The sequence below is a fragment of the Strongylocentrotus purpuratus genome, unplaced genomic scaffold (assembly GCF_000002235.5).
Source record: "Strongylocentrotus purpuratus isolate Spur 01 unplaced genomic scaffold, Spur_5.0 spur5_scaffold_13, whole genome shotgun sequence".
NCBI classification, from domain to species: Eukaryota; Metazoa; Echinodermata; class Echinoidea; order Camarodonta; family Strongylocentrotidae; genus Strongylocentrotus; species Strongylocentrotus purpuratus.
Window position 1 is genome coordinate 2276780 of NW_022145598.1, and position 11436 is coordinate 2288215.

At 39.6% G+C, this 11436-nt stretch overlaps 1 protein-coding gene across 1 annotated transcript in view; it reads left to right on the forward strand.

Moving 5' to 3' along the window:
* LOC100891159 (scavenger receptor cysteine-rich domain superfamily protein) overlaps nt 1-6848 on the forward strand; it is a 10985-nt gene extending 4137 nt beyond the window's left edge. The window contains exons 3-8 of the mRNA XM_030983819.1: nt 682-759; nt 2062-2310; nt 3528-3716; nt 4808-4819; nt 5183-5255; nt 5523-6848. Of these exons, the coding sequence (XP_030839679.1) occupies nt 682-759; nt 2062-2310; nt 3528-3716; nt 4808-4819; nt 5183-5255; nt 5523-6504 (1583 nt within the window). The 3' untranslated portion in view covers nt 6505-6848. The remainder of the gene's footprint in view (nt 1-681; nt 760-2061; nt 2311-3527; nt 3717-4807; nt 4820-5182; nt 5256-5522) is intronic.
* The last annotated feature ends 4588 nt before the right edge of the window (nt 6849-11436 follow it).

Here is an 11436-nt window from a genome sequence, read left to right on the forward strand (position 1 = left end):
TGCAGCGCGGTTAATCCTTAACCCTGCATCTTTGACGAAATGAAGCCCGGATAAATTGTCGAAGGAACAAAACATTTCAGGTCACCATGGAGCGGACCTAAATAGTCTTATAGTCTTATAGTGGCTTAATAGTACGCAGGTTTATGTTATAGCAATTGTGTTAACTCATTATGTTTGTATATATATATTTCCTTTTTAACTTTTTGTATCTGTATATATATATATATATATATATATATATATATATATATATTGTCATTTTAATGTCTGGTCAATTTTTAAATATTTTTTTTTATTTCATGTGATTGAAGGGCTGTCTTGTCTGGAGGAGCAGGTCCCCAAATGGACTTGAAATGGTACTCCTTTGTTGAAATTAAACAATGAATGAATATTTAGATAAATAAATAAGTAAATAGACAAGTAAAATCAATAAATAAACGATCAAATGAATAGAGAATCGACATGTGTACCGTTTTGCTGCTTGTTTATAACATTATTATGTCTATATAAAATTAATCTATTGTAATGTATACATGAAGACGGGTTGAAAATTGATAATGATTGGACTAAATTTATCTTTGTTGAATAAAATAATATAAGAAATGTTGTATTTGAACGATAACAATTTTATTATTACTACATAAACATTGAATTCATATATGTTTTATATTTCCACTTCAGCTGAAAGCAGTCTATCCTCTTGTATTACCACGTCAGCTACGTGCCGACAGGCTCTCAATGTTGACATTACATGCCAGGGTAATATACACTAATTCAAAGCTGTTCATGCCGTAATAATACTATGTCCCATTTGCAGGCCTTAAAAATGAAATTCCAAAGGCCCTTGAAAGACAATACTTATTTAGAACGTCCCTCAAAACGAAAGGGCTTGAAAATGGCTTGGGGGGGGGGGGGGGGGGTGGGGCAAAGTAACAACCAATGGTTGTCGAATCGATCGCAATCACCTTAGTAAATAGTTTGATTTACAGAACCTTGTACCGAACGGCCGTACGTTTTTGCCATTACAAGTAGTGGGTTATTGGTGTAGACAAATGCTCATGTACCTGTTACAGCTCGTATTATGTATTTTATTACCTAAGAAAAAAATATGTCAGTCAGTCACTCAATAGTGTCTGACAGTGTAGTCTAGAAAGTAAACGGGTTTCCGTGCATAATTTGAATACTAGAACACTACTAACGGTTACATTTTACAGATATGACATAGTGCATGACATATTCATAATTCCTGCAAAGTTCTACATAATTTGATGTTGGCTGCAAAATGGACATGGTACAGTACCTTTAGAGCACTATTGAAACCCGTTTCAGACGAGGCCTCATTTCTCTGTTGTGGGACTCTGTCAGTGATTCGTCCGTTTAGAGAAAATAACAGAGCTTTCATCATGCAATTGCGATGTAAAATAAACTGTTGGGATGCGGATGGAAAAGGTGATCATACTGTGAAAATTTTGAATCACCAAAATGTTTTAAAAAGTGGTACAGCCTCGCTGAAACTCATGTGCAACGCACACATAAATGTGTTTTGTGAAACCACACAAACATGAAGAATGAAAGTGCAAGATGCAATTTGAAGAGCCATTTTTGTTAGGGGACATTTTTCTCTTAAGGATACTCTTCCACACTTTGATATACAAAATGAGTGGAAAATCTCACAAATAATCTTGCACATTTCCCAGAACTCTATATTTAAGAGGAATATTGTATAAAACAGAATACAAAATGAATAATGTATAATTCATGGCTCATTATAGTGCAGATAATAGCGCAAACGAAATAACGCCTTGTTGGTAATAGAGAAATACATTTTCTCATCTGTAATCTCCCCTCCCTCCCCGTTTTTCTCTTTTCCCCTCCCCCGCTCTCTCTTACCCCCCACACACCCACCCCCTCCCCATCTCTATCTGAACTCTCCCTCTCTTTCTTCGATCTCTCTTACTCTCTCTCTCTCTCTCTCTCTCTCTCTATACTGCGATCTTTCCCCTCACTTTCTCTTTCTCTTTTGCTCTTTCTGCCACCCATGCTTCCACTTGGATATTACAGATTTCGGCTATGCTGGTTGCTACAATCAGTCGAACTTCTCACCAACATTGACAGACGGATCCCTGACTAACGACATATGCATTGAAAGGTGCCTTGCTTTTCGAGATGTTCATTACGCCATCTTGCAGAATTCAGATTGCTTCTGTGAAACATCTCTGTCCGGGTTAACCCGGAAGAATGATTGGGATTGCAGCGACCTTTGCGTGGGGAATCAGGCACATTCGTGTGGCGGACCGCAGGCTTACACAGGTAACACTATGAATATGACGGACTAAGAAAGCGGACACAATATACAGTTCCTCAGGTAGATAAAGGAACATCCCTTCACTGCTATTATGTAAAAATGTGTAGAACAGGTGAATATGCATGTGACACCTGTTCTACACATTTTTACATGATAGCAGGGAAGGGATGTTCCTTTGTCTACCTGATGAACTGTATATTTTGTCCGCTTTCTTTGTCCGTCATGTTCATAGTGTAAAGTTGTAGTTGGTTTAGTTCTGGCAAAGAGATACTCTTTGATTCTGGCTACACTTATGATAGGCACTGGCTGGAACGAGTCGAAAAGAATTGATCACGTATTGCTTAAAAATTGGTCTATAGTGTGATGTTTTTGGAACACCATAATAAGGCCCCCCCCCCAAAAAAAAAAGAGAAAAAGTTGTATTGCCCTTAAGGTGCCAAACATGGGTCGGTCGGTCGGTCGGAGTTTGAAAAAAAAAACTTGCCTCTTTTTTTCTCCCTCTTTGGGCTGATATTTGTTTTCTCTAAAAAACGGTAAAAAAAAATAAAAATAAATAAAGCCCACCGTAGATTTCAAGATTTTGGGTTCGGTGGCAAAGGGCAAAACAACATCTTTTTCTTTTTTAGGCCTAAGCTTTTTTGTTGAAAGGAACATGCATTGCACACACACATTAGCATATGGGACTACATATTAAATGCATATAGCACGAGATTTTGGTCAAAACTATAACAAAAATTAGGAATAATATGCGGGCATTTAAAGAGAAATCCTGTCAGGGAACCCTTCTTTAAACATAGACAAAAAAGAAGCAGAAGTCTCACAAGTTACTTTTAATCTTAACCAGAATTCAACCAAGCTTTTTATGCTCTTAGACTAGTTTCGAGTCTTTTTGAATAGTTCGTTTCCAATTTCAAGCCCTAATAGATCCACTCGACTAAGTTGCGAGAACAAGGAATATAGTCTCTCTTATTGTGATTTCATTAAGAATGAAAATATGATTGGTGCTTTCAAGATTTTCTGCCATCATGAAATCTATCATTATTTTTACCCCGAATGTATTTATATGGCAGAGTAGTAGCGGAAATCTTGAGCGATATGAATAAGTTGACGTTTGCCATCCAGTCAGTACAATACTAATGTCAGGTTTGCATTGGAATGATTCTTTGTATTGCACCGACCGCCAACGCTTCTTTATTCTTCCTCACACTAGTCTTTCGCACAGACGTTGGATTCTGTGGTGATCCGCAGAAACCAACACTGGGTGACTACACTTTGGGTTCTACCCGGTATGGAAACATTGTCGAGTTCCAATGTGATAGCGGCTTCGAGCTGGTGGGAAACAGCACACTTCAGTGTCTTGGTAGCTCTGTTGATGACCTGGACTGGAGTGGGGAATATCCACTGTGCGCAGGTCAGAGGTCACTTGAAAAATCATTTGCATAGACAGGTTCGGACGTAACACATGTACACAAGACCCCCTGATATCCACATCAATTTTAAACATGAAGAGGCCCTACTTTATCTATTTCATAATAATGACAGCAAAAGTAATGAAGTGCTTCATAACACATTGTTTGCCCCCCTGAAGAAAAAGTAGACCTTCTAAACTTGGAGCAGTCCCATTTTTTGCATATTTATGATATTCACTGACAAAGTTATGGCGGTGCTTCATGAACATTATGAGTATCATATAATGTACCGTCGGTGCATACATGTTTAATAATTATATGATTGTTTTGAACACGTATTATTATTATTATTATTATTATTATTATTATTATTATTATTTATTCGGCAAAACAAAGTGTATACAGAGGATTACATAGAAGAACAAATCATACAAAACAAAGGATGAAAATCATCGTGATTCCCATGAGCATTTACAAGTTGCCAGGAATGGGGCAGGCAAACTAAATCACCGAAACCGTTAAGGTCCCCCATTCCGACTTGCAGTACTCATGGGAGATCACTACATAAATACATTGTAACAAGTAACAAGAGTATAGCAACAATCAATATGACAATGATAAAAGAAGAAACTCAAATTTTTAAATTAATCAATAAAGTACAAATGATTTCATATGTTTTTAAAGGAAAATTATAAAGAGCCTTCCAATAAAAGCAACATGTCTTCGTATTGGACAATTATAAAGTGGAACAAATACGAATGATGGACTCCGTCTTGGTATCAGAATACAGGCTAGGGGTGTCCAGTTATTTGACATAAATACTTTATGGTTGAATTATACAAAATTAAAATATACAAATTTGCTTTTGTGTTATATATGAGATAATTATTAAGGGGCAGAAATGCAAATGGTTGGCAACAATTGTTAACTATCTAATACTCCTGAAGGTTCTACTGTTCTCCAGGATATCAAGCTTTACAAAAATAAATAAATAAAATATTGCTTATGATTGCATATTCATGGCAATTCAATTAATTTATATTGTTCTCATTCTTTCCACCTCAACACTGGTTACGCTGGTTCAACAATGAAGAGGAAACATTTGGTATGTATACATGTATGAAGAACTTACTTGGTATTTTTCTTTTGTTTGTTTTCCTTTTATGTGTGTATGTGAACCTCTTTTTATGCCACCCAAATAACTAAACAATATTGATTTTATATTATATAAACGATACTTACCTCGATTTTTTAATTTCTTTAATTAATTTTTGCCTGAATCATGATCAGTTATGTTAACCATTACCTCTAAAATGAATAAAAAAGAAAATACAATATCTAGATTTCTTTATTTCTGGAATCCTGTTGCTATGGCAAAGGCAAAGTCTTGTTATATTTAAAAGAATGGTAGTGGAAGTTTTGTCCTCTTTGGTAACGATAGTTTGCCTCCTCTCTCATCATCTTGCAGTAACTGTTGGTCTGGTACTTTGTGTGATGGGTGCGTTGATTGTGTTTCTATCCATGGTCTGTGCTGTGGGCTGGTGAGTATTTCGATGGAGTCGTTGTGGTCTCTAGTAGATAAGTCAACGGAGTGTAGATCTCAAGCTATACGTGGTTCTAATCATAATAATAATAATGATAATGATAATAATACAAATAATTCACACATGGTAGCTTCATCAGTATAAGTACTGTTCTCTTCGAGGACCCTACTATCATATTATTATCGCGGCTTTAGCAGACTGGTATCCCTAACAAGCATCATTTCAGGAAAAATGTTAAACATTAATTACGTTTATTCTTTTCAGTGAAATTCGCAAGAAGTTGCACAAAGGTCATGAAAGAGTTGACACAGGGTCTTTATCCGCACCAATGAGCTTAGCACAAGACATACGTGTACCAAGCATCCAGTTGAACCCCCAAACCGACATCGCCCTGCAGCACGACCCCCCTCCTTCCACGTCGGTCGGGGTTTCATCCTCTCCCGCTGCAGCTCCGCCCAGACCATTGCAAAACACGGCCACAGCTCAAGCTGCTCCGCCCAGGCCATTACAAAACACAGCCACATTTCAAGCTACAGGGCCCCCTCCAATTCCAGTCGGTGTACCAAGTGCCACCGCAGCAGCACCTGGAGACTACGAAGAGGTCTATGAGGTGGTAGACGACTACGTCAGTCCATGGGAAGAAATCGGCGGCGGGATGGAACTCGTCTTCGAACGCCAACCAAGTGAAGAGGAGTCATATGAGATGACACCTACTGCTACACAGTCTGCAGCTGCAGCAATAAGCGCGCAAGATGAAATCGGGAACGAGACATATCAGGAAGTCCGCTCTAACCAAGGAGACGAAGGGCAGGATGGCTATCTCGAAGTCCGTTCGAACCACGGAGAAGAAGGGCAGGATGGCTATCTCGAAGTCCGTTCGAACCACGGAGAAGAAGGGCGGGATGGCTATCTCGAAGTCCGTTCTAACCACGGAGAACAAGGGCAGGATGGCTATCCTGTTCTACCTGATGAAGAAAATCCCAGTGACCCAAGCAAGGATCGACCTACTACCTACCTCGAGATAATCGGTGAGGGGGATGCATCGACCAACCAAGATCAAAGTGATCTGGACTACACTTACATTGCGGACGTCAGCAACGTTGACATTCGACCTCGACTTTGCCTACCTGATGAGCATACAGAGGAGGAGGAACAGCCTGAATACGCCGATACACTGGTCCCACCAGTCTACAGTAATGAAAGAGCTATGTGTCCTCGACCTCGACGCTCAGATCTTAACAAATAGAAAGCAACAACTGCAGATAACCTTATTTTTTCTAATTATTGTTCGGTTCCCTTTAAAGCCCCTCTAAAGTGTTGGGAGCCCTGCAAAATAGCCAACGCGAAGATTTGAAGGCAAAATTTCACTAACAATGTATCATTGTGTGACAGAGGATGTCATTTAAGAAACACTTCTGCAAATATTTCCCCTAAAACAGGTGTTCGAAGACAAATATTGATCAAAGAATACATATTTTGGGTTTTCTCTTGTACGCCATCGAATTGTGGGGCTCACTTTAGTCTCGATTTCAACCGATCATTGAATATTGTAAAATCGCCTATGCTTCCAGTGTGTTCATTTCTCTCTCTTTCTCTCTCTCTCTCTCTCTTTCTCTCTCCTCTCTCTCTCCCTTTCTCTATCTCCCTCTCTCCCTATCTCTCTCTCTCGCTCTCTCTCTCACACTCTCCCCTCTCTCTCCCATTTCTCACACTCCTTCTTTCTCTCTCTGTCTCTCCATATTTCTCTGATATATCTGCCTATACATATAAGGGTAACACGTGAATGCTTTTTTGAACAATGTTACTATAGAATTTTACTTTGTTAACTAAATTAGATTTAATTGTACAAAATATACAATATACACAATATTACAATGGCAACCTTTTACTCATGTTTTTATGCGATCCATGCAATACTCTACCTTTTACCTTTTAAAAATTTTCGGCATTTTACCTACAATGTATAATTTTTAAAAATTATTGTAGCATCTATTTGATTTTATAATTCTTGAATGTGGTTTCTATTGTTGTCTCTATTTCTGTTATTGAAGAAAACACCATAACCATACCATACCCATCTGGCTATGCATTTTCCAACCATAACATTCGATTCTTACGAAGTTCAACCAAATACTTCTATTAATATATTGTATAATTTCAATATATAATTTTATTGCAAATAGGGTGATAAAATTCAGTTTTCTGTATAATTATGTACCAAAAAAATCTGCTATAATGTGTAACGATGGCGACCCGACACATGCTCTGGCGGCGGTTGCTCCAGGCTTTATTTCATTAGGGATGTTGGGTTGGGGTTGTATTTGTTGTTGGGTTTTGAGCTGGGTTTGTGCTTGGTGTTGGGTTGGGTGCGGTGTAGGTTTCTTAACCGGGGTTGGGATTGGGAGTTTGATTAATGTACATACTTGCCGCGAAGTAATTGTAGCCGGAGCAGGTGTCGTTAAAGCGCAATTATATATTATATGTACAAAAAGAATTGCAATCCGACTACCATAATGTTACCATTCATATGTTTTACGTGTAATTTTACTTTGTCACTGATGTATACTTTGTAAAAAAAAATTGCAATTCGGCTCTCGGGCCGCGAATGTTTTTTAATAAAACCATTTAAAATAAATAAAATAAATAAATAATTTCATGACCACATACCAAAACTTTGTATTACCTTTAAGCTATTCATATGTCTTTTCCACTCACCTGATCTGAAGAACAAATAACAAATTTTGAACTCACAACTTTGGCTGGAATTTGCTGGAATTAAGGCATCGCCCAGCGATTTTTGGAGAAGTCGAGCAGGCTGTAGAGCTCCAGTGGTGCCTGGGCGGTGCCTTGTCGATTTCCCGTCGGTCGCCAGTCGATTTTATGCTATGGTCACATACCCAAAAGTAGCCTGCTCGGCGGCCGAGCGGCGAGTTTTTAACCAATTCTGCTAGGGGGCTGCCCGAGCACCGAGCGGCGGCCGCCCAGGCACCGCTCGTTTTTAGGGCATCGCTCGGTCGCCGCTGAAGAGTTAAAATTTGGGCGGCGCCTGCTCACTTTTCACTCGCCGCCCAAAATACGCTCGGTGCCTGGGCGGTCGCCGCCCGGGCACCGACCTAATCGCTGGGCGATGCCTAATTCCAGCAGCGACCGAGCAGGCTACGGATCGGTCGGTCGCTGCTCTGATTTGTGACCATAGCTTTAGGTCAAAACTGGGCGAAATCGCGGAGCTTTTCCGCGCGGTGTCCCGGCAGTGACCGACCGGTGACCCACCGATTCCCGAGCAGTCTCCCATGCACCGGCCGACGGCTGATTTTAAGATATTGCACGGCGGCCGGTCAGTGATCGGTGGGGCTCCAAAATACGCTCAGGACCCGGCCGGTCGCCGCCCAGGCACCGAACTAATCGAGCGTTCGCCGCCGAGCGATTTAGGTCAAAAATCGAAGCCGCTAGGTCAAAGGCTGCTGACCAATTTTGGACTCGCCGCCCAGTGACCGACTGATCTTCCAGCGGCGACCGGCGACGACCGGGCGGCGACTGCTCGACAGCCTTTGACCGAGCGGCTTCGATTTATGACCTCAATCGCTCGACGGTGAACGCTCGATTAGGTCGGGGCCCGGGCGGCGACCGCCCGGCCACCGAGCGTAGGCTGGGCGTCGAGTGAAAGTGAGCAGGCGCCGCCCGAATTTTAACTCCGCGCTAAAATTTCAGCAGCGACCGAGCGATGCCTTAAAAATGAGCGGTGCCTGGGCGGCCGCCGCTCGGTGGCCTGGCAAAATTGGCTAAAAACTCGCCGCTCGGCCGCCGAGCAGGCTACTTTTGGGTAATGTGACCATAGCATAAGCTGAAGTACGGCCGATCGAGAGTGCGAGGAATATTCTGTACTGGGTGGGTATCTAGCAACTCCACCTGAGTCGAGAGTGGCAAGTTTTGATTTAGGTTTTCCCATAGGGCGTTGGTGCTGTTCTAAGGGATTTGAACCACGTACCGTGTGATCCACAGTTCACTGACCATACTGCGTAACCTAGACCACTAGACCATGGCATCCGAGGGATTCAATGTTTTTAATTTATATTACCTGACTGCTAAGAAAACATGTGTATGATTGAGAGTAAGCAACCAGGGGACCGACGGCTTATGTCCTCTTTGGACTATTTGGTGATGAAGGTTAATGTCTTACTAAAGGGCATTAGCGCATCGACTTGGTTTCGAACTTGGGATCTACCGGCTTTGTGAAAATTCAATTTAAATTCATTTCACATTTATTTCATTGTTCAACCACTGAGCATTCGTGCCTCTACTATGGTCATTACCTTTAATCATAATGGGTGATTGATGACTCGAAACAACAGGGAAATGTAAATAACGATTTTTTTTTTTGGTACAAAATATACCGAAACACAATTTTGTGTGACCTTGCTAATTGCATTTGTATTTCCATATAGTAGAACTTAATTCATAACGTACATGAATATTGTGTGTTAACAAAACTTAAAGATCCATCGAAAAAATATCCACGTACATGTAACTTATTGAATACGTATGTATAATTATGCATTATTTCGTATAAATCTAAATCATTAATGGATGACGTTGATTCATATCAAATGAATCGTGTTGACGATTCAACTATTTGAGTAAAACTAATTTGAATCACATTTAAAATCTAAGTAGCATTAAAAACGATTATATATGAAATAATATTATTTTTCGTTGCTTTTTTGCACCCGCTGTATGAATTTCATGATGAATAAAATTTCGGTATCTTAATAAGAATTGCATTATTAATTGTTATTTTGTGTGCCAGTTCATTTAGAGCAACAGATTGACATCATTAATGTAATCGAAATAAATGCAATTTTTTTTGTAAAGTGCTTTGATACAAATCATTTGATTAACACAAATATTAGTATTTCAGTAGTCAAAATGCGAATCGCATACATCATCTGTTGCTAGGTACGGCAAATATTTTGGCCAATCCAAACCCTCATGATGCATGCAATTCGCCCAAATTCCCCTCTTGCCAGTATTGAAACTATTGTTTTACCCGATTTCCCCAAACCTTTTAAATGAGTGTTCAGTTTGCACCCTCTTTCTTATTTACTCTCTACAGTTCGTCCAATCCAAGCATTTCCTAGTGTGTAAAATCATTTTCAATAGTCAACCAATGATAGTTAGGCATTTACTTTTTAAATAAAAAGGCCCTACAACGTGCATGAGGGAATACATAAAGATATCACTAAGATATCACAACCCAGAGGAAAAGAACCAGCGCCATTTAATCATCATTGATGAATAACTCGAAAAACAGTATAGCCAGGCGGAAATAATCTTTTCTGATTGGACAGCCTTATAAGCCCAACAACAACAACGAGTTGAACTATTTCTTAACACATGAAGTTACATTTTTGACAATTTGACATGACACCATGGCATGAAGTGCCGGAACAGCAGCGGAGTATAATCACCAAAGCAGATAAATAGTATCTACTTCTGATAGTTCACGTTCAAATGATGACGTAATCAATTGATAAGGAGAAAGGAACCCGCGAGCAAGCAAAGCAATAGGAAGTGAACTGAGACACGTACGATAACCATGATGAGTATGTACAATTAGTGATTAGTGTAATGGGAAACGATAATACAAAGACAAATCATCAATGACGTATGGGGAGAGGAATAGCGAAAAAGAGAACGGGAAATCAATGTTAAATAATATCCTGTATAGCCTTACTCCTTTCGACGTTACGGTTGTAATATTCCAGTCACTACGTAAGCCCGGTACCCCCATGACAGACCCCCATTATGGCAAGGCCTTTACTGCGTCAATGTAAATGATAGAAAGTGAAGAAAAAAAAGGTTTAAACAAATTCCCATCGAGTCCACTATTATCCGTATTATCCGCACGCACTTACATGTGCGCGTGCGCCCTCTTTTTTTAATTTTTTTTAAAACAATTTTGTTTTATTTCTCCAGATGTGTAATACAAACCATGACATACAATTGAATAAAATAAACGCGTTCAATATCGATGCTTTTACATAAACATAATTAAACACAAACTTATTTGCAGTATAATTTAACTTAGCAACAAAGTAAACGTATAAGTACTTAAACATAATATGTCAATTGTAAATGTTATTTACTTATATATTACAAAAAAAAACAAATCTGGAGGTAA